The 22873-nt window shown below is 34.4% G+C and overlaps 1 protein-coding gene and 1 long non-coding RNA gene across 2 annotated transcripts; both read left to right on the top strand.

Moving 5' to 3' along the window:
* The first annotated feature begins 1404 nt into the window (after window positions 1-1404).
* On the top strand, window positions 1405-19713 carry LOC123536411 (chromodomain-helicase-DNA-binding protein 1-like). The gene is made up of 18 exons (XM_053527772.1): window positions 1405-1459; window positions 2160-2264; window positions 2892-3062; window positions 4739-4852; window positions 5739-5853; window positions 6421-6580; window positions 9006-9161; window positions 9621-9732; window positions 10525-10676; window positions 11119-11198; window positions 11911-12113; window positions 12763-12861; window positions 13370-13440; window positions 13858-13972; window positions 15977-16085; window positions 17062-17125; window positions 17828-18008; window positions 19628-19713. Exons 2-18 carry the CDS (start codon window positions 2210-2212, stop codon window positions 19711-19713), a joined length of 2043 nt encoding a protein of 680 aa, XP_053383747.1. The 5' UTR covers window positions 1405-1459; window positions 2160-2209.
* A 94-nt stretch (window positions 19714-19807) lies between these two features.
* Window positions 19808-21266, top strand: LOC128549903 (uncharacterized). The gene is made up of 2 exons (XR_008367996.1): window positions 19808-19874; window positions 20347-21266. It is a non-coding gene; the product is annotated as an uncharacterized LOC128549903 (long non-coding RNA).
* The last annotated feature ends 1607 nt before the right edge of the window (window positions 21267-22873 follow it).

Here is a 22873-nt window from a genome sequence, read left to right as displayed (position 1 = left end):
GACCCCCTATTGATTTGGGGGTCACTCCATCAAAGGTCAAGGCACGCGGCCTGAACATGGAAAACCATTTCCGATTCATAACTAAGAACCACATTGACCCAGAATGTTGAAACTTCATAGAAGATGGTCCTGCAGAGTAGATGACCCTAACGATTTTTGGTCACTCTGTTAAAGGGTCAGGTCACAGGGCCTGAACATCGAAAACGCATTTCCCGGTCCAGTAACTTGAGAACCACTTGACCCAGAATGATGAAAACTCATATGATGATTGGGGGGGGGGGCCATGCCTGAGTAGATGACCCCTAACGTTTTTGGGTCACTCTAGTTAAAGGTCAAGGCCACAGGGGCCTGAACATTGAAAGAACCATTTCCAATCAATTAACTTGAAGACCCTCTCGACCCAGAATGTTTGAAACTTCATAGGATGATTGTCTGCAGAGTAAATACCCCGATTGGGGGGGGGGGGGCCACTCCCGTTGAAGGTCAAGTCACAGGGCCTGAACATTGATAATCCAGGTCCGATCAATTACTTAGAACCACTTGACCCAGAATGTTGAAACTTCATAGATGATTGAACATCCGAGTAAGATGACCCCTATTGATTTTGGGGTTCAAGTCAATTTAAAGTCAAGGTCACAGTGGCCTGTTTCGTGTAAAATCAGGAGCCTGAACAGTACTTGAGAACCACTAGCCAAGAGTGTTGAAAATTTAAGCGGGATGACTGACATGTGCAAGTAATGATCCCTATTGCAGCCAACAACCATCAGTGTCTCTTTAACTTTCGCGCCTGACCCCTATTGACTTCTGGCCTATAGGACTTTGCATTTGGGGAGAACATGCGCTTTTTTTAAAAAGCTTTTCTATCTATACTTAAGTCTATGGGGAAAAAAGAAAAGATAAAATGGATTTCTTCTTTAAAAAAGCTTATTGAAAAATGAGAAAAAGTCAAGAGATGTTGATATATGGAACATAAAATTGGACAACTTTGCTAACACTGATAATTCAGAAATGATGTAAACGTAATATGTGGGACAGACTTTAATGTGTCTAACTGAGTTATTGGTATACTAATGTTACTTTAACTTTAGCTTGCTAAATTTCTAAAGTGGACTAGTCCATCATTCAATTAGGGCAATACCATTTATTATTTAAATGGGTGTTCATTGAAAATTTACTGACAGAGTAGCAAAAAGTGCAGACCAAGATCAGCTTGCATGGAAGTGCAGGCTGATCTTGGTCTGCACTGGCCACAGAGGTAGAATCACTTGCCGCCAGCAGGCTAAATGTTAATGTTGCATGTTTACAGCATCGGAGTTGCATAAATTACTGAAACCCTACCTGCTGTTGAGGGAAAAATCTAAGTGTTGAAAGATCTTCCCAACAAATCTGAGGTGGTTCTACACATGGTATATCAAACTACAGGCCAAACTGTATAAGGGAATTCTAGTGAAAGACACAGGTTAGCTTGCTCTTTTCATTAAGTATCAAATGTAGTTTTTCATTCACGTCATTCATTTAGAAAATTTATTACTTAACTTTTTATAAAAACTGCCAGTTTATAGTTTGTGCTTTTGACCAGTCTATAATTCAACACTAAATTATACTGGCCTTAAGTCAAAACTTGAGAAAAAAATATGAAAGCTTATTCCAAATGTCATGTAATTAAAGCAATGAATGGCTTGCCGATCAATAGTAAAAACTGTTAGTTTGCAGTCTTTTGGATCTCGGGTAAATAGTTTTGATTATTAACCTGCAAGCTATGTAATAAGAGAATGATATTATTTGCTTAAATATGTGTGAAGTTGAGAATGATGAAAATAGGTATAGACTTAAATATAAAAGTTGTTAAAAGGCCATTCGTTTGAGGTATAGTGGTTAAGATTCTGTTAGCTTTTAAATTGTAAAAATGTTTTTAAAATGCATGTGCCTTTATGAAAGCTTGTACTATGTTTTAGGTATAGGCATGTTCACATATAACAAAGTGACTTATTTTAACAGCTGTCATTGGTGTATCTTGGTCATTAACAGTCATTCGATATACATATACATGAAATTTTGGAAATCAATTTTGAAAGGTTACATGTGAATGCTTCTCTCTTTTAAATCATGAAATACTTACATGTATTTTAATTTTTCTGAAATATCCTATTTTCTACCAGAGATATTTGAGAGTGTAGGGGCGGGCAGTACAAAGCAGACGACAACTTTGATGAACATTTTGATGCAGCTGAGGAAGTGTGTTAACCATCCTTACCTCTTTGATGGTGAGTCAAAAATGTATTCTTTATAATCAAGTTATGACTATAACAAATTTGTTGTATCCATAGATTTCTATATGGAGTAAAGAAGGCAAAACACCGGGGGAATAAAGTATTGTTCTATAGTTTTTCCCTATATCCAAGTTTGCTATATCTGAGTTTTACTGTAGTTATACCTTCCACAAATGAAGTTTGGGGGGATATATATGATTGAGCTTGTCTGTTGGTCAGCCTGTTGGTCTTCATGGTTTCTGGACATGATTTAAATACTTTTTGTTACACTTTTTGGAACATCATACAATACAGGTCAAGTTTGGCTTGGGCAACAAATAGCCAATTTTTTTACGTAGTTATGGCCCATTTCCAACTTAAAATTTGCAATACTTCTGTGACAAGGCCGTATTGTGAGGGTATTATTTGTTACTCCTGAGACAGTTCTAGTCACAGTAGTAATTTAATTACATGTTTCGATCAATGATTTATATGTTAGAACAGGATTTTGGGCTAAACTGGTGTTGAGCTGGAGATGCAAGCTGATAGTTCTAAACAAAAATGTACATGGTGGTTTCCTTCTATGTGTGGCAAGCTGGTATTTATAAACAATCTGGTTAATGTATCTGGTGTTTTTTCTAGGTGTGGAACAAGAGCCATTTGAGTTAGGTGAGCATCTTGTAGAGGCGAGTGGCAAGTTGGTTGTTATAGACAAACTGTTGAAGTATCTACACAACACAGGACATAAAGTTCTCCTGTTCTCACAGATGACCCACATGCTAGATGTCTTACAGGATTACCTTGGATATAGAGGTAACTGTTGTTGTAACAGAGGGATTGAGACTTCATGCTAGTATGTGTCAAATCTTCATGAACATTGCAATGTTAGCTATATTTAGAAGTACCTTTGGTGTCAAATCTTCATGAACATTGCAATGTTAGCTATATTTAGAAGTACCTTTGGTGTCAAATCTTCATGAACATTGCAATGTAAGCCATATTTAGAAGTACCTCTGGTGTCAAATCTTCATGAACATTGCAATGTAAGCCATATTTAGAAGTACCTTTGGTGTCAAATCTTCATGAACATTGCAATGTTAGCTATATTTAGAAGTACCTTTGGTGTCAAATCTTCATGAACATTGCAATGTAAGCCATATTTAGAAGTACCTTTGGTGTCAAATCTTCATGAACATTGCAATGTAAGCCATATTTAGAAGTACCTTTGGTGTCAAATCTTCATGAACATTGCAATGTTAGCTATATTTAGAAGTACCTTTGGTGTCAAATCTTCATGAACATTGCAATGTAAGCCATATTTAGAAGTACCTTTGGTGTCAAATCTTCATGAACATTGCAATGTAAGCCATATTTAGAAGTACCTCTGGTGTCAAATCTTCATGAACATTGCAATGTAAGCCATATTTAGAAGTACCTCTGGTGTCAAATCTTCATGAACATTGCAATGTAAGCCATATTTAGAAGTACCTTTGGTGTCAAATCTTCATGAACATTGCAATGTAAGCCATATTTAGAAGTACCTTTGGTGTCAAATCTTCATGAACATTGCAATGTAAGCCATATTTAGAAGTACCTTTGGTGTCAAATCTTCATGAACATTGCAATGTAAGCCATATTTAGAAGTACCTTTGGTGTCAAATCTTCATGAACATTGCAATGTAAGCCATATTTAGAAGTACCTTTGGTGTCAAATCTTCATGAACATTGCAATGTTAGCTATATTTAGAAGTACCTTTGGTGTCAAATCTTCATTAACATTGCAATGTTAGCTATATTTGGAAGTACCTTTGGTGTCAAATCTTCATTAGCACAGAAATGTTAGCCATTTTTGGAAGTGTCTCTGGTGTCAAATCTCATTAGCACAGCAGTGTTAGCCATTTTCGGAAGTACCTGTTGTGTCAAATCTTCATTAGCATAGCAATGTTAGCTGATTTTGGAAGTACCTGTGTTGTCAAATCAGAACACTTCCATGTTAGCTAGATTTGGATGTATATGTGGTATGAAATCAGTACACTGCCATGTTAGCTATATCAAAAGCTTCACATTATGTCAGATCAGAACATTGCAAGGTTATTCATATTTAGTGTATATGGTATCAGATTAGAACTCTGCAGTGTTAACCATATCTAGAAGTGTTTGTGGCTTCATATCAGAACAATGCAATGTTAGATGTATTAAGAAGTTCATGTGGTGTCAAAACCCTGTCCACTTTCAAACAAGACACTTGAATAAATTGGAAAATTTAAGAAGAGTTTTTTTTTCTAACATACTGTGAAATTATTTAACTTTTTGGGCATGAAACATTGTGATATTATTGTGATATTTCATTTGGATATGAACTTGTGATAAACTGAATGTGAATTATGCTATTTGTTTGATTTAATTTCATTTAGTTATACCATTCCCCCATCCCCAACCCCCAAATATAAATGATTTTACAGTGTTCTATAGTGCCGTTATATTTTCAGGCTATACATATGAACGTCTGGATGGGTCAGTGAGAGGAGAGGAAAGGTTTCTTGCTGTCCAGAACTTCAACAAAAATGATGAAACTTTTGTCTTTTTGCTGAGCACAAGAGCAGGTAAATGTTCATGTAAGGTAATCCTTTGGGGGCCTCCATGACTGAATGGCTTAGGTCACTGACTTAGAATTACTTTCCCCTCATCTCTTTGGGTATGCATGGTTAAGGTCACTGACTATGAATCACTTGCTCCTCACTGACATGAGTTCAAAACCTTTCTTTGGAATTCTCGAATGTGAGGAAGCTATCAACTTGCTTTCAGAAGGTCATTTGTTCTACCTCAGTGACCTCCTGTGCCTGCTATGATGCGGGGAGCGGCAATAAGGGTCTTCCTCCATTATCACATGCAGGTAAGTTGACATATAACCTATCACTGTAATCCAACATAAAAGTTTTTAAAAATCTTTGGGTTTGAGTTCTGCTCAGACTGTCATGTCAGGAAGTCATCCAGCATCCAGATGCTGGCCTGCTATAGAAGGGCACCTTGGGGTTTTCCTCTGCATTAAAGGTAGTGAACCCTTAATGACAATCGGAATTTTTCCGTACGATTATGTATTCTCGGTGTGCACGTTCGTCATTATGGAGTATATGTGGAGGGCCAGATGCTTGTATGAACTACGTTAACATCTGAAGAAAGCCGAATCCCCATACAAGAATATGTGATCTCACAGAAATTACCAATTGTTATGAGGGGTCCACTACTTTGAAGCTTTAAAGTCACCGCATGATCTAACATTTGTCAGTGTGTGAGAGATAAAACCAAAACAAACAAACTCTGCTTTGTTTACAGTTAGGCTTCCGGTGCTGAAAATAGATGCTGTAAAATCTTTAATATTTCTAGTGTTTTGATAACTGGTTGACTGTATTCGAAAAGTTAACTATTATTCAGGTAGCAAAATGTTATTTGTAGTATATAGAGACTTTAATCAATATGTTTATATTTTAGGTGGACAGGGTATAAACCTCACCAGTGCTGATACAGTGATATTTGTAGACAGTGACTTTAATCCACAGAATGACCTGCAAGCCGCAGCCAGAGCTCATAGAATAGGACAGTCAAGGTAACTATTAAGTATGATGTTCTGTTAGGGCTGTCAACTCCTCGCTTATATTGGCCGTGTGCTAAGTTCAAGATAATGATGGTGAAGCACTAGATCATGATGGCGAAGCTTGAGATAATAATGATCATGGTGAAGCACGAGATCATGATGGTGAAGCACGAGATCATGATGGTGAAGCACGAGATCATGATTGTGAAGCATGAGAACATGATGGTGAAGCACGAGATCATGATTGTGAAGCATGAGATAATGATGGCGAAATGGGATATCACAATAACGAAATGCAAAATAAGTTCAATCTTTGCCATCATGATTTCACACTTCACCATGGTGGTTCTGTGCTTCAAAATCATGTTCTTGTTCTTTGCCATCATGATCTCACACTAAAATAAAGCTTACCGGTATATGAAAATTGGTTTGTCATAAAAATTAGTCCAACATGAAAATTAATATGCCATGAAAGTCAGTATGTCATGAAACTTAAGGATTTCACAAAACTCTGAAGTATTTTTCATATGCTTTGAAAAATTTGTAAGAAAGTAAAAGTAAGACATGTATATTTTACAGACCAGTGAAGGTGATCAGACTGATCAGTAAAAACACTGTAGAAGAGATTATACTGAAGAGGGCTGAGGAAAAACTACAGTTAACCAGTGCAGTTATTAAAGAAGGAGAGTTCTCTCTCGGGGCCTCAAAGCAGGCCCTCTTTACTGATGACAAAGTTAAGGTAGGTTGACATAACACTCGTCATGTCTAGTTTCCTTTCACTATACAGCATCGAAATAGTCAAGACTGCTGTCTCCTAGGACAGGCCTTGTTTTGTCTTCATGCTACATGAAATTGATGTTTGAGGCAATGGTCAGCACACTTTTGCTAATTTCAAATCTTCAAGGTAACACAGCTTGTATGTTAGTCATATCTATAATATTTCAAAGAAATTTTAAACAGTTACAGTTTAACATTACATACAAAATATACTAAAATATGTGGCAAAATTGCTCTGACAATTCATACAGAATGAAGAAAAATGAAATCAATGAAAATGACAGGAAATGAAAGTCATTCTCATACAAAATCAATTCAAGATTGTTATCATACAAAGTTAATTTACAGTTGTACTAAATTAAATGCGATCAATTTACAAATGTTCCAATACAAAATGATTTTGCAATTATTCTGTTACAAAATAACTACAGTTGTTCTCATATAAAATCAGATTACAGTTGTTCTTATGCAGAATCAATTTACAGTAACTGTTGTTCTCATGCAAACTCAAAATCATTTTACATTGTTCTCATACATTTTTACAATTGCTCTCATATAAAATCAGTTTACAGGTATTCTCATACAAAATCAATTTATATTATTATTCACATGCAGAATCAATTGACAATCGTCATACAGAATCAGTTAACAATTGTCCATACACAAAATCAGTTTACATACAAATTCAAAATCAAGTGACATTGTTCTTATACAAAATCAGTTTACATTGTTCTCATACGAAATCAATTTACAATTATTATCATATGAAATCAATTTACAATTATTATCATACAAAATTAATTTACAATGGTTCTAATGCAATAGGTTTACAGTTATTCTAATAGAAAATCAGTTAAATTCAATTATTCTTACACAAAATCAGTATACAGTTGTTGTCATACATAATCAGTTTACAATTGTTCTAATGCAAAATATACAACTGATTTTGTACAGAATCAATTTACAGTTGCTCTCATACATAATCAGTTCACAATTGTTATCATGCAATATCAGTTTACATTATTATTGTGCAGAATCAATTTACAGTTGTAATCATACAGATTCTTCTGAATCAATTTGCAATTGTTCTCGCGGTGGAGGTGTTGGGGGGGGGGGGGCATCATTGCCCAGTAGTTAAGTTCACTGACTTTGAATCACTTGCCCCGCACCAATGTTGGTTTGAGGTTAGAGGAAACCATCCAGTTGACTTATGGAAGGTCAATGCTTCTACCCAGGTGCCCACCCCTGATGAAATTATGCACAGTCTTCCTACACCGTAAAAAGATGGAAAGTTGCCATATGACCTATAATTGTGTTAGTGTGATGTTGAACCCAGCAAAACAAAAAAAATACAATTGTTTTCATACAAAATTAGTTTACATCTGTTCTTATACAGTATCAGTTTACAGCTGGTAACATACAAATTCAGTTAACAAGTGTTATCATAAAAAATCAGTTAGCAGTAACTGTTCTCATACAAAATCATTTTACAGTCGTTTTCATCCAAAGTCAGCATTCAAAATCTACTTGTGTAGTGCTCTGTTCATGAATATAAGTGAAAATAAAGAAATACCATGTCTACAGTATGTATTTGAATTTACTCCTTTTCTTAACAAATGAGTATATTTTGCACAAAAAATTAATGTGATATTTAGCTGCACAGTTATGTAGGTGGAGTCATAAATTACTTAGGTGATGATAAATTCATGTCTATTGTTTGTCAGTGAAACTGTACATTTTTTTTGTATCAAGGTTGAGTAAGTGTATATTACTCACGAAATATCATATTTTGCAAAAACAATTAATATGTAGGTGGAGGCAAAATTTGGTGAAGTGATAATTAATTCACTGTCTTTTGTTTGTCAATTAAATTATATGTTTCTTTTCAGTTTCAAACTTTAAGTGTATGTTAATACTGGAATATCATAAGTTTTCAATAAAAACAGTTGGATTGATATCAAAACTTTCCAAGTAAAAATATATAGAGATTTATGCATATGTGTAAACCCATTGTTTTAAATTGGAACAGATTTTGCTGACCTCTGCTATTGCTAAACATGCCTAAATATATGTCTTTGTGTCAAAGTAAGTTCTGCCTTAGATTAAGCCTGAAACTTGATTATCTGGATAACCAACTAAGTTGCTATGCCCAATTATAGGAATATCTTTTGTTACACACTAGAGCCTACAAGGTTTTACAGAATATATATGGAACATGGTCTTTGAGTCAGTATGAAATCTAGGCCAAGTTCTAAAGTAGGTCAGTTTGGGTCAGAAATAGGTCACTAAGCTGCAGCATTGGAAAATTGTGTTTACAGGCCAGAGCCGACATTTTTCAGCCTGATTATATGAAATGAAATGATTATAAGAGAAAAAATTTGTTTCAGCTTCAAGATATTTTAAAGTATGGTGTAGATGAATTATTGAGTGGTAATCATGGTGATGACATTGACCTTGATTTCAAGGACATTCTGGGACCAACAGCAGATGGAGAATGGCAACCAGAGGAGACCGCAGGGGAGGAGGAAGATAATGGTTCAGAGGTAAAAATCCATATAAATCTGAAAATGGTGAATTACATCTTCAGTGTGAAACATTGATTTTTATAAATAAAAACATATCTCATCATTGAATATTTGTTGCTTGATCACTAGACACACACAGCTAACACTGTAGGTAGGATTCAAGACTATGAACTCAGAGATGGTGAGTTTGATGGCGTAAAAATGTGGCGAATTTTCCGATGACTTGATTGAAGACGATTTGTCTGAAGTCATTAATTCTTCGTGACTTATTCAAATTTGATATCTGTTAATTGTGAAGAACATGCCAGTATCTATATAGAATCCAGATTAATGTACCTAGCAAACAACTATCAAACAAAAAAAATGCTTAGATATGTTAGAGAGATTACAATTCGTTATCAACATTTCTGTTTGGAATCTTTTAGAAATATTTCCAATACTTAAAACAGAAAGAGAAATTATGTTTTATGTTCCTAGGATGAAGGTATACTAGAGGAAGCTCCACAGAGTATGTATGTATTTGAAGGTACAGACTACTCCAAAGAACCCACTGCAGCTGATCAGAAAGCTTTTGATGAATTGTTGGAAGGTATAATTATTTGTAAAATTAGTTATCAAATCAATAACTTTGTTTTCTTTACTTAGTAGTATTGTCTTGTGTTGCAAAAGAATCTCAGCATATTAAATGACTTCTTTGATGAGTATCCAAGTTTTGGCAGTAGAATTTAAAAGTGAAAACTCCACAGGTCGCCCAATATGACAAAATTAAAGTGTTGCAGGCTCGATTTGAATGAGGCTTTTCATGGACGGTAGTGGAAATGCATGCTACCGTTAATGCCTTCTAGCCGCCAAGGGTTGAGCATTGCTTAATATTTACATATGATGCAATTTAGAGACATCCTCAGATCTGTTCATACGGTGGCATACATGTAGTCTTCAATGATACAATGGAGTTCAATTTCATGAAAAGCTGTGTGTGGTCCCCAGTTAAAATAGTGGACAAGCCCTAAACTAGAAATACAATTGACAGAACTAATCAAACTATAATTTAGAGAAGGGATCCGAGGTTATGGCCTTGACTTGTTTCAGTTTCTGATTTTTTTTCTTTTAATTTGTTTACATATATATTAATGACTGCTTTTCTGTAGGTCTTGTCTTATTTATGTAATCTCTTATTTCCTGTCATTAGGAGTGACAGTGGCGCAAAGTCTTGTTTGTCTTTAAGGTGAAGTAATAATACAAGTAACCTAAGCAAGGGTCTGTCAGTCAGGCTAGTAAAAAGCATTAAATTTAATAAAGTTGCCTTCCCCTAAATAGAATTTCTTAATTGAAACTTGTTAACCTGACATTATTACACAATGACCTTATCTGTATGTTTCAGTTGAGCGAGCAGCTTTAGAGACGAAGCTTGCAGAGGACAGACCAAGTCGTATGAAGCGTCAGCCTACGGCATTTATGTCAGGATTACCTGATGTTCTCAGACAACCTAGAAAGAAACTGACTCCAGAGGAACTAGAAGAAAGGAAGCGAAAGGTAGTATTATATAATTGGTTAATTTTGTGACCTGAAACTAATTTTGTAAAATTGAAATCATGCGTAAGTGTCTGAAGAATTCTTCCTAAAAATCAGGCATTTGACATTTTAGTTACAAGTGAAGTTTTATATCGTTTTCCTCATCTTTGATAGATATTAAATCTTTCAATTTACATTCTTGGAAATTGCAATTTCATTTTGTGGTAAAATAACAAAAACACATCGCATTTAGTCTGAGCGTGTTTCTCGAATTTTGTTTAACAGATTCATCAGTAAATGTTGGCAATTTGTAGAATTTGCTAAAATCTACACAAAAGGTTTTCCTCCCTGCATTCAACTTAACTGTTTTACACCAAACTGTTAGATGCTGATTATGAAATCTATATTCTATCATTCCACTTGTCAATCCTGTACCAGGTAAAATGTGGACTATTTCTTTCAGCGTAAGGAAGCTGCAGAGAAGAGGGCAAAGGAGGCTGAGGAGCGTGAGATGAGAAGAGCACAAGAGGCAAGGAGGATTAGGTAATTCTGACAAATCTTACTGTGTGGACATTTCATTAAGGTCATTTACATTCCCATACCATTAATTGCTTAGTTTGGCAGGGGAAATGTTCATATTAGAGAGTACCTTAGTTGCTTCCATTAAGTCTTTGCAGGTGAACAGAGTTCCACTGTGATCTCTGCCCCTTCATAATATAAACTTTGATGTCTTCTCCATTCTTTAAATATCAATGCAAGGAAGATGAATATTTTGTGGTATAAATTAAATTTTCACTTTAAAATGTAGTTTCAGTGGAATAATTACACATGCTAGTATGTTTTATGAATGTTGAAGTTTGCAACATTGTTTAAATGTACTGTAAAATCATTTAATTTCGTGGACATGAAATTTCGTGGTTTTGGTCAAAACGGCAATTTCGTGGGGATATGAATTCGTGGATTTCAACTTTTGAAAATGAATTGGAATTTTATTTGTTCGTTGGGATTAAATTTTGTGGATTGACTCAACAACGAAATCCACGAAAATTAGTCCCCCACGAAAATTAATTATTTCACAGTACGTGTGTATATATTTCTAAAGTAGAAATGTCTCATTCCGTGCCAGAATTGATTTGTTTTACATTGTGACTTTCTAAGGCTCAGAGTCTTTATTTCCACTTCTTTGCCACAAATGGTAATCAAAAGTTCAGATGTTGGAACAATTCTAAAAGATTTATTTTTAATTCAACTTTAGGGAAGCAATTTGGAAGAAGAACAATTACAAGTCGTGTAATATCGAGATTAATGAAAATTCTGATGAGGAAGAAGATGAAGGAATGGTGGACGAAGATGATATATCAGCGGATGTAACCCCACGTGATATACATTATGTTCTAGGAGATGTCACTCATCCAAAGAAAACGGACAGGAAAAACAATATTATAGTGCATTGTGCAGGTATTATGAAAATAATATTTTAAGTTGACAGTTTTAAGCTTAAAATGTATTTAAGAACATTTATGTAATCTTGACTCGAAATGTTTTAATTTCTATAGGAAACCATCCATGGAACAGCTGTTTATGTAATATTCCTTTAGATATTTGTATTACTCTTTTCATTTGATTCTTTTACTACAGCATGATTAGGGTTAGGACACAATGTCAGGTGGTTGTGAATAAAAAGATGTTACATCTGTTTTCCTATGAGCTTTTTATCTAAACATTAACATAGGTGTTGGATATTTAATGCTTTGCACTGTATAAAACATGCTTGACTATAGCCTGCATATTGTTATTTTGCCTAGCATTGAGCTTTCATGGGAGGAGGCTTTACAGATTGCATGTAAAGATCAGTACATTGTAGTTGTATATAGGTGCCTTTGCCTGAAACAATACTGGGAGATAAAACCGTAGTCTTGCTTCATCGTCTGAAGCTGAGAAATGTTCTTACAAAATTTGTTTTTGCACCTGTTGTACCACACACTAACAAAGTTGCTGCAATGTACTAAAACTTAGCTACATAATATATATTCAGCTATCTATATGTTAGCAATAAAAGATGAGATGGCATATAGGTTGGAAATACCCAAAAGTTAAATATTTTCAGATGATTCTGGAGGTTGGGGAACAGGAGGATTGTTTTCAGCACTATCAGCACGTTCGCCATTACCAGAAAACCAGTATACACTTGCTGGAAATATGCAAGGTGAGGTTGGTTTGGCATTGCCAATAATATTCCTGATAAATTATCGGGGTGGAAGCAATGCCAGTGTCAGTTTTAGTTGACTTTGCACAATATTTACACCCAAGACTGTATAAAAAGTATGATAAAATTATTAGGTTGAATTACCAAGGTTTCAGGGAACTGTGCAATGGAAAGCATGTAATATTTTAGTGTATCTTTCTTGGCATATATGTTTTATGAATCTTTCAGTGTTGGTGTAGTACATTAAGATCTACTGAAACCTATAACAAAAGTTCAACTGGAAAAAGCACTTCCATAGAACGCAAAAACCATACAGCACCCAGCACAGAATTGCACATAGTTTTACATACTTAAAGACACTGTTTATACATACAAACTTTGCATGCTTGGTTTATTTAGTATTCTACCTGATAAAACAAAGTTATGTCACACTAGGATATGTTAAGACTGTATATATTTCCTTTAATTTTATACACCATATTGTACCATAGTATATTATTTTGTACAGATCTAGCACTAGGTGACTGTCACATGATATCTTTAGATGATGGATCCGGTAACAAAGAAGGCACCGATTGGGTATGTATTTCTCTTGTAACACTTTCTTTTAATTAAAGCAGTTCTGCAAACACTGCCCTGAATTTGGCTTCAATAATTATGCATTTATGATTTAAAACATTTATTTGAAATCGGTTATTTGGTTGCGAACAAAAACATGTTAGAGACATAAAAAGACTTTAGAATGATGTTATTGTTATTGCCTCTTACTACACCATCACTCCAAGTTGGTTTCATACTATTTACTGTTATAATTATGTTACTTTGTTTTACTCTAAAATATTTTCTGAGTTAGAGTTACAGTAAATGAATCTGTGTATATTATAAAAAATCAAAATAGGAGTTCATAATTTTGCTGACTTTGATGCACATGACTTCGTATGTAGGTTACCATTTTCACTATCACTTCTTTGTTACATGTAAAACTTTTGTTTACAGGTAGCCCTCATAATTGCACAACATCGTGACAAGAGAAACAATTTGTCTGGAATAAAACTATCAGCACTCAGATATGGTCTTGAGAAGGTTTATGTTAAAGCAAAGGAAAACAAGGGTAAGTTATACGCCTGATATTACACTACTTAGCACTGTCTGGCTTGCTTCTAAGATTGCAGGGTTACACACGTGCATATGCACTATATTGTGTGGCCTCAGCGACCGAGTGGGTTTGGGAGTTGATAGAAATTAAATTATCATGTACTACAATAATATTAAGTAGATGTACGCCTCCCAAATCCAGTAATCATGGAACCGCGCCTGTTCAAACTACCGTATACTTTTCTTCGGCTATTTTCGGCCTTTTCCGGTTCATTCGAGTTTTGTTGTTGTTGTTGCTGTTGATTTTGTTTGTGTTGTTGACTTTGTGGCTGTAGTCTGACGACAATCGCCACAAAAGCAGTTTGATAATGATGTGATGTTATGATGTATTGAAGTTGAAAAAAATGTACCGGGCCTCCTTGACCAGGTTGATAAGTTTGTAGACTTAGATATACTTGCCTCTCATCGATGTCGGTTCAAGCCTCGCTCGGAGCGTTGAATTCTTCATGTGAAGGAGCCATTCAGCAGGCTTAAGGAATGTCGTCGGTCCTACTCAGATGTCCGTCCATGATGAAATAATGCACGTAGGGTCACCTGGTGTCTTCCTCCACCACCAAAATCTGGAAAGTCGCTATATGACCTATAATTGTGTCAGTGTGATGGTTAACCGAACAAAAACAAAAAGGAAATATTGTACAACTTTTCAAATGAAGGATTACAGTTTTTACAGAGTTATGATACATGGTTAGAATTCTTTGGCTGACAAAATTAAAATGTCATTGCAAATTTTAATACCACATAAATTGTATTCTCCGTGAATAGATAGGCATGAAATTATATCATTGGTGTAATTTATTGCATTATTTGTGGATAAAAACTAATTAAGAATTGTCTGGCAGTAATAAAACTTTTTGTATTTCTTTCATGGTTGATATAAAATGTTGTTTACTGAAAAAAGACTTTAGTATACTGAAAATAGACTATAAGAGAATATTTGGTTTTATAGATATGCTGTAGACTTGGAAAAGATCCTGTAGAAAAAGTCACATTTAGTTCGAAATGAAATGAATAATTTGGATGATCTTATATTTAACTCATGGTCCATACTTTAAAAGTAAAGGGTGAATGAAGGACTAAAATTAAACCAGTTTTAATTATTGTAGGAGCGGTCTTATTTTCACTTTACTGGCATGTTTATTTAAGAAAGCATAGATTATTTCTTACTTTAATTGCGTGAATGCACTTTTGTCATGAGATTTTGCTAACAAGATGGCATATTTCACTTTTCTGATTTAACATTACTCATTATAAAAGGCATAAGTAAGATAATAAAAGTTTGGTATCAGATTACTTCTTTGGAGTTCGCGGCATCATTTATAAGTATATAGCAAGCATGATAGCAGGATATACTTCGATAAAAAAGCTTCTTTCTTTAGTTGAGTGGGTAACGTTGTACAAAATAAAGGATGGATTATAATGGTAACCAACGTCAATATTAATTGTGCCCAATTCATCAAGTATTTAGCTTCATGAAAAACATGACAACAATTCCATCTTTCAGATCTGCCAGATGGTCTGTTCTTAATCCTTTGATATCTTATATGTATTAAGAAAAGTCTTAGTCATTCTGCATTATAACTATCTCAGAGTATTGCTATTTATCCTAGATGAAAACTGTTTTGGCACGTTATTGATCTCGAGCTGATCATGTTTTATTTGTTATTTTACAAATAGCATACAGTAAGTTGAATTGTTTTGATTTACTAACCCATCAATAATATGTAAGTGGAGACCGTTTTAATGAATTATCACAAGATAAGAGCGGGTCCCCAATAAAACCAAGAAATAACCTGCCATCCTTATGAAATTCCCCAGTTTATCTGATCGAAGATACACCATATTGTTGTAGGTTTTTGTAAAATTCTGACTGACGGTTAAGAGACTAGTGAATCATGTCTAAGCGATCTTACAGTTCTTACAAACCCCAATGAAGTTGTAATCACTTATTTGTATTTTACAGCGAGCGTACATTTGCCTCGTATTGGACATACAACAGTTGGTTTTAATTGGTACGGTACTGAGAAACTTATCAAGAAACATTTGGCATCGAAAGGAATTCCTACATACATGTATCCTTCAAATATATGCTGTTCGCAGTGATTTCTTCACACATTTATAAACAGGAGTACATAACCATTGCTAATAATTTTGAGAGCAATATTAAATTTTGTTAAATACTCGCAGAGTGAATATGAACGCAAGAATATAATAGTCTTTGAGTTTGATAATAGAAAGGATTGTTTTAAAAGATTTATTTTGTAAAACAGCGTCTAGCTTGCGGGCTTAGCACAAAACAGTTGTAACTCCTTCTTTATTTCATATAAGTTACAACCGTTTTGCGCTATTGAGTTCTGCTCAACCCGGGGCTAGAGGGCGTGGACGGTAGCATGCATTACCACTGCCGTCCATGACTGGGCTTAGTCAAACTGAGCCTGCAACATTTTCGTTTTTGTCGTGTTGAACGACATGTGGAGTTTCGACCTTTTCTTTTTGATAAATAAGCGGATTAACTACATTCTTATTATTGAAATGATTTTTTCAGTAATAGTTCTGAAACTAGAAGAGAAGAGATTTGTTTATTTAGTTTAGATTGACACAAAATTATCATTGCATTGTAAGATTATAAACTCGCCTACAAATAAATTAATGAATATTTTGTACCTCATAATTATAATTAGACACTTCATTCAAAGAAAGGAAACGTTACCAATTAATAGCGTTGTAGGTTATTAACTTAATCTATTTTAGAATCTTTATGGCAGTACTTACGTTTTGTCTTGACTTTCTTCTCCTAAATCTTCATTTCTGCAAGCAGGAAATTAAAGTTTGATAAACAGTTTTATATTTGCAGTATCCTTAAAGACTTTTTATAAAATGATGCAAGACTGAGCTGTTTGTAAACCTCTAATGACCCCTTAATGGCCTGTCTCATTTTCAGTCCTGAGCTTCTTGTCATATCGGATAATATTTCGCCATTATTTTGAAATCGTGAATTACATAGTTTTCATCTTTCCTAAGAGCAATATATATTCTTAACAATACTAGATATTATTTTCCAAGGAAACACCACAAAAGGAAGACGGCCGCCCACAATGATTGGCCACCTCGGGTTTAAGGTATGTTGAAAGCCTTAACCAGTTTGTTAACAGTAACATGACCCATTTATAGATGATTGCTTTAATATCTTATGATTAAATTAGATGAAAAGGCGAAAAGCTTAAGAAAATTAAAAAAATAAAGTACATATCAGTGTCTTGTTGTGCTAGGTTGCGTTCTATGCTTCAAAAGGATGGTGTTATTGATTTTATTGAGACATTTCACTTGTACTACTGGCATATAGATACTACAGATAAATACACCTTTATCAGTTTTACCTATGATGAACTAGAATAAATACTCAAAAGTGTGACATTTTGTTACAAGCAAAAATTAAATATCTTCACTATAGAATGCAGAGTGATACTTCACTTTATCAAGTAGTTAAATGTTCTTTTTTTAAGGTAAGCTGACAAATCTATCTGATGCCTTGATTCAAAAGTATATCATACACAGACGAACATATCCTATTTGTTTTTGTGGTGGACTAAATATGTCATGTCTAAATAAGAACTGTGGGAAGATCATTTCGAAGCATAGAAAGTAACCAAGCAAACCGCTAGCAGACAAGACAACATCCAGAATGTCCATTTTCATTTTGTTAGTGCAAGGGAAGTAAACTAATGGATCTAAGTAGACAGCCTTTGTTTTTTGTATTAGACTCTGATATCACTGTCAGTTGTTTGGTTTGATAGTTTTGTGTCCTCTGTTACAGTTGCAAAGAGATTATTCAACACCATCTAAACTAGCAAAGGTCTTCATAGAAAAGGATGAGTTACGGGTTCTAGCTGATATGGTTCTCAGGGGATGTGATTATATCTACACAAGGACGGAATGTCTGGAGCACGATTTCAAGAAATACAAAAGATACATAATAGCATATCCTTTCCATTTTAGTTTGTTTACCAAAATTACAATAATGTATATAAGAGCCGTGCCATGAGAAAAAAACCAACATAGTGGGTTTGCGACCAGCATGGATCCTGACCAGACTGGGTGGATGTACAGGCTGGTCTGGATCCATGCTGGTCACAAACCCACTATGTTGGTTTTCCCATGGCGCGGCTCATAACATTATCATAAAGGTTCGCAAACATATTTGCACTATATATAGGTACATGATCACTATCTTAGCTAGTTGGTTTAAGATGCTGACTTTGAAGTTACTTCTTACACAAAAGAACTAGGTACATGACCATTATGTTAGTCAGTGGGTAAAGATGTGAGGCTGATTTTGAAGTTAATTATTATCTGTGTATAGTTTTATTATTCTAACGCTCAAAATAATGTTAATATATGACAGGGTGATAAAACAATTTACGTTGAGAGAAGTAACATAAGGATAAACGTATTGAGCTGAATAATATTTTCGATTTTATGAGTTGATATGTATATAGTAGTTTAGAAATTTTTATGTAAGTATTTGCTTTGTGTGCACCGTCGTTTCCAAACTGTATTTCGTTATGTAATGACGCGGAAAAGTTAATTGTACCAGTGTTATAGTTGTTAATTATTCCACTAGTATACGCTCTATTCTCCAAAAGGAATTGAAGGTGGGTGAGACGAAATGATTTCAGAGAACATATTTTATAAAATCTTCAAGGTGAACATAAGCCTCGCCAGAGGATAGAATTCATGACCCCACGATGTGTAGATCTTCCCTCTCCATATTGGGCTATGCGGATGGGCAAATACTATGCTAATGATTTGTTGATACATATCCACAGCTTATAATTGTTAAAATCTATACTGATTGATCTAAGCTTGATTGTGACAAAAACTTGATTCTTACTTGAATCACTCTCGAATCCGCTTCCAGGAAAATTCAGTTCTAGTGTCATTTGTGAAGGCATGGTCCTACTTGAATGGGGCTGGATCCTACGACCTCCAGGTTGAGTGGCCAACATCTTAACTAGTAGGCTGACGTTCCCCTTTAATTGTTAATTGCTTATGTTGTAATTATTTGGATGAAATGTTTAAAACAGCAAGTTAACAGATATACACATTTTAAATGGTTTTTGTTAATTGAAATTAAGCTGTGATCAGTTGTGCGGGTTTAAAATTATTCAGTTTATTTGTGAGATGCAATAGGGAGGACAAGGTTTTTTTTAGTTGGTGACTTCTTGTTAAAAAACTGGTAATGTCAAGATCATTGCACATGCAGGGGAAATTAATGGAACATTTTGGTGAAAAGCGCAGATTTCATGAAATCTATAGATATTATAGACTAAATGTGTTTTGCAAACATTTCTGATGGCCCCAATGGTATTTGATTAAGATTTTTAATCAGAGACTAAAAGATGGGTTTTAAGTTTATTTTTTATTATTATTTATTCAGAAATTTACATTCACAATGTTACTAAGCATGTAATTTAAAGACAAAATCCATACATTTGAAGTACTTTACCCGTGTTTTTGTCAGAGACTATTATTGCTTTTAAACTCTTTATTTTGAACTTGTTAAATTTTGATTGATCATGTTTACCTTTTGCAAAATTTGGTAACATATTTGTAGGCAAATTACGGAAACGTCAGTTTGATGCCTCGTTGGATATCTTAGGTCTTTCCTTTCTATGTCGTATGGAAGAACGGGTTCTTTGAGAAAGTTTCCGAGCAAACATGGAACTGTTGTTTTTTCCTTTTTCTTAGATTTTTTACTTGTTTTATTTACCTTAACTTGACAACATTTGATGGTTGATGTTGACATGACAGTTACTAACACTACTACCCATATTGTAATTCCACAGAACTGTGATCATAAGGTAAAGTATTTGCAAAGTATGAATATAATTATTTTGATAACTTGACCCTTGTTAGAACTATTTATTCAGTACCATTATGCAAGTAGTTCTAGTATATAATTAGTATTGTCAATACAACTGGTGCTAATGACATATTGTAGGACGCACTTCCGGCACATCAGTGATGACCTGGGTTTGACCTTGGTATTTTGAAACTTTCATACCTGTAACGTGCTTATCAACACAACTTTAGACCAAATATAGAGAAAAGAATATCGCATAATTAGCTCGGCTGTACGAAGTATATAGAGAGCTATAATTGTGTTTCGGTGTCCACTGTCCACATAATCATCCGCATGGTATGACAGAAGGTACATAATTCTAGCATCACCAGTTCATGAATTATGCCCCTTCCCCATTTTACTTAGAATTTTAGGTTAAATTGTTGACCCACTCACTCTCTGTTTTTAATCTCTTTCTTGTCTGTTTACAGACTATCTCAGAGTTGTCGGAGAAAAAAGAAGGAATTGCCATAATTACCACAGAATGGATAGATGACTGTCTGGAAAAGAAGAAACTACTCAAAACTGATAATTATGAAATCAGTTGAAAAGGGGAAACATTCGTGGAAGAGATTCATATAAACTGTGATATTTGAAAAGAAGGGATTTGGGAAAGCAGTTGTTAGATATCCTGTTGTAGTATTGCAGGACTAGTTACCGACTAGCTGCTTCTTATGCAGCTGTAGTTATGTCTTAGTGTGATAATCGTGAGTTTTGACGTTCAAGAGTATAGTATTTCATTGAAATGTTTAACAGTTAGTTTTTAACAGTTTGTTTAAAGGGGTGATGTTTTTAATAATAGTAATGTGTTTATTAATGTTAATGTAGAACTAAAATATGTAATGGAATGAACAAGTAACGAACATGCATACAGCCGTCCTATATGTTATTATGTTAATGATTAAGTAATTTAAGTTCTTTGTTGCTCGTTTTTAATTGTTTGCTTTACTTATTTACAAGTATTACACACACATGTCTTAAATACAAAATCAAACATGATATCCCTATACTGATTTATTATGGCTAAGACAGTTATTCAGTCTGGCAACATTTTGTACGATTTTACCCTTTTCCTAAATGGTATGCTACATTTATGCATATTACTGAAACAACTGCTGGATAAGACAGTTTTAAGACGGTATATAGAAAGATGTTAATAGTTTAGTCTTCTAATACGTGATATTAATTTTTGCACATGTTTAATGTTGTGAGTTTAGTTACATGTATTGTACAGCATGTTACAAATAGAATTAGATCTACAGCAAAGATTAACGGCTAGCGTACGGTGTACTTTGAATAAAAGTCGTCTGTCTCTTCAACTTCTGACGAAAAATAAAATTAGTTAAAATGGTGTTGTGTTGTTTGTTTTTTGGTTTTTTTTTGCTAAATTGATATTGTCGTGCAAACTATTATGATGTAAATCGTTGATCTACGCCTTACATTATGTAAGTAAATAGGTAATGCAGTCTTCTTCAAGACAAAAACGTTCTAGATATATTTTTGTAAATAATAGTTTTTGAATATGATGAGGCATTTTGGTTCAAAAATGCATGTTTTAAATAGAAACCGATAAGGAAGGCCAGTGACTGAAAGTGTGATAATGATCGAATTACCGAGAATTGGGTACCTATATTATGAGCACTTGTGAGTTGCATACGCTGAGACCACCTAGTATGATGAGTGAGGAGTACGAGTAGCATTTTTAAGTTAAGTGAGGCATGTTTCTCTGTAAGAACACTTCAAGGGCTACTATGGTAAATACAGACATGTGTTAATGTTTTAAAAAGCAGTGGCAATGAATTTCCTTTCCATTTCAGCCGCTATAAGTAGAATAGACAGATGTCATTTTAAAGCAAAAAATTGACAGAGTTTTCGTCTGATTCCATTATAGCGTTTTTTAAAAAAGAAATAGCGAGTATAGCAAAGTTGAAAAGCAATGAATGTTTCTCTTTCCATATAGCGCTTTAAATGAATAGCGGTGCATTTAAAGCTTGACATGTTTCTCTTTCCATATAGCGCTTAAAAGAATAGCGGTGCATTTAAAGCAATGGCATGTTTCTCTTTCCATATAGCGCTTAAAAGAAGAGCAATGCATTTAAAGCAGCAGTGGCAAGTTCTCATTTTGCATCCAGTTTGCAAATTCCATAACTCTGGCATCAATTTTCACTACGAATTTCAGGTTAAAGTTTTTATTCATTTTCCGATATTTTTTATTGAATTGATTTGATTGAAACTTAGAGGAGTATTCCGCACTATCGCCCACATCATATGGCACTAGGGTGTAACATAATAGCATTGAGAAAGTAAACAGCCAATATTGTCATGGAAATGATTCATTTCATTGTTACTTTCAATCGCTAAAGATTTTTGTTGCTCACCCTCTCACTTTATCTGTGTTGCTCTTAATTCAAGGATTTTGATATTATTAATCTTTTGATTATTGTCATATCTCGTCTCCAACATCAGATGAGAAAATGTCCATAACTCTGGTTCAGACGTTTTATGAATTATGACATTTTGAATTTCAGGTTAAATTGTTATGCACATTCACTCTTTCCGAAAGTTTGTGACCTGTCTACTCTTCAATAATTCTTTTTATATGAATTGTATTGATATGAGAATACATAAATGCATGTGCTTTATCATGATAGGATGTCTTGCGCTGATTTAACCTACCTATTTTTTGTGTGGCTCCGCCCCCCTTTTTCCAGAGTTATGGCCCAATGATTATAGTAAATATGCGTCAATTATATCGAAACCTCGAGAATGTCGCGAACCTAGCACTTAAAAACGTTTTTGATATAAGAGAGATTGATGAAACCATCATGATATAATCTTGTGAATCTCTATTTCAGTTGGCTCCGCCCCTCTTTTCCAGAGTTATGGCGCCCTGAAATATCAAAAATTGCTCATTTTTACATTGGGGGCGCGACTCCCCTCCCTAGCTCAAAAAGTATG

Source organism: Mercenaria mercenaria, chromosome 17, assembly GCF_021730395.1.
Source record: "Mercenaria mercenaria strain notata chromosome 17, MADL_Memer_1, whole genome shotgun sequence".
Classification (NCBI taxonomy): Eukaryota; Metazoa; Mollusca; class Bivalvia; order Venerida; family Veneridae; genus Mercenaria; species Mercenaria mercenaria.
Note: the sequence above shows the minus strand (reverse complement) of the source record. Positions and strands in the feature narration are given on the sequence as shown.

What these genes read in the sequence shown, in the direction of transcription:
- LOC123536411 (XM_053527772.1), top strand. Translation starts at nt 2,210, where the DNA reads ATGAACATTTTGATGCAGCTGAGGAAGTGTGTTAACCATCCTTACCTC. An exon ending in AAAGGAATTCCTACATACAT is followed by an intron (nt 16,086 to 17,061) that starts GTATCCTTCAAA and finishes TAACAATACTAG; the next exon opens with ATATTATTTTCCAAGGAAAC. An exon ending in AGCATATCCTTTCCATTTTA is followed by an intron (nt 18,009 to 19,627) that starts GTTTGTTTACCA and finishes ACATATTTGTAG; the next exon opens with GCAAATTACGGAAACGTCAG.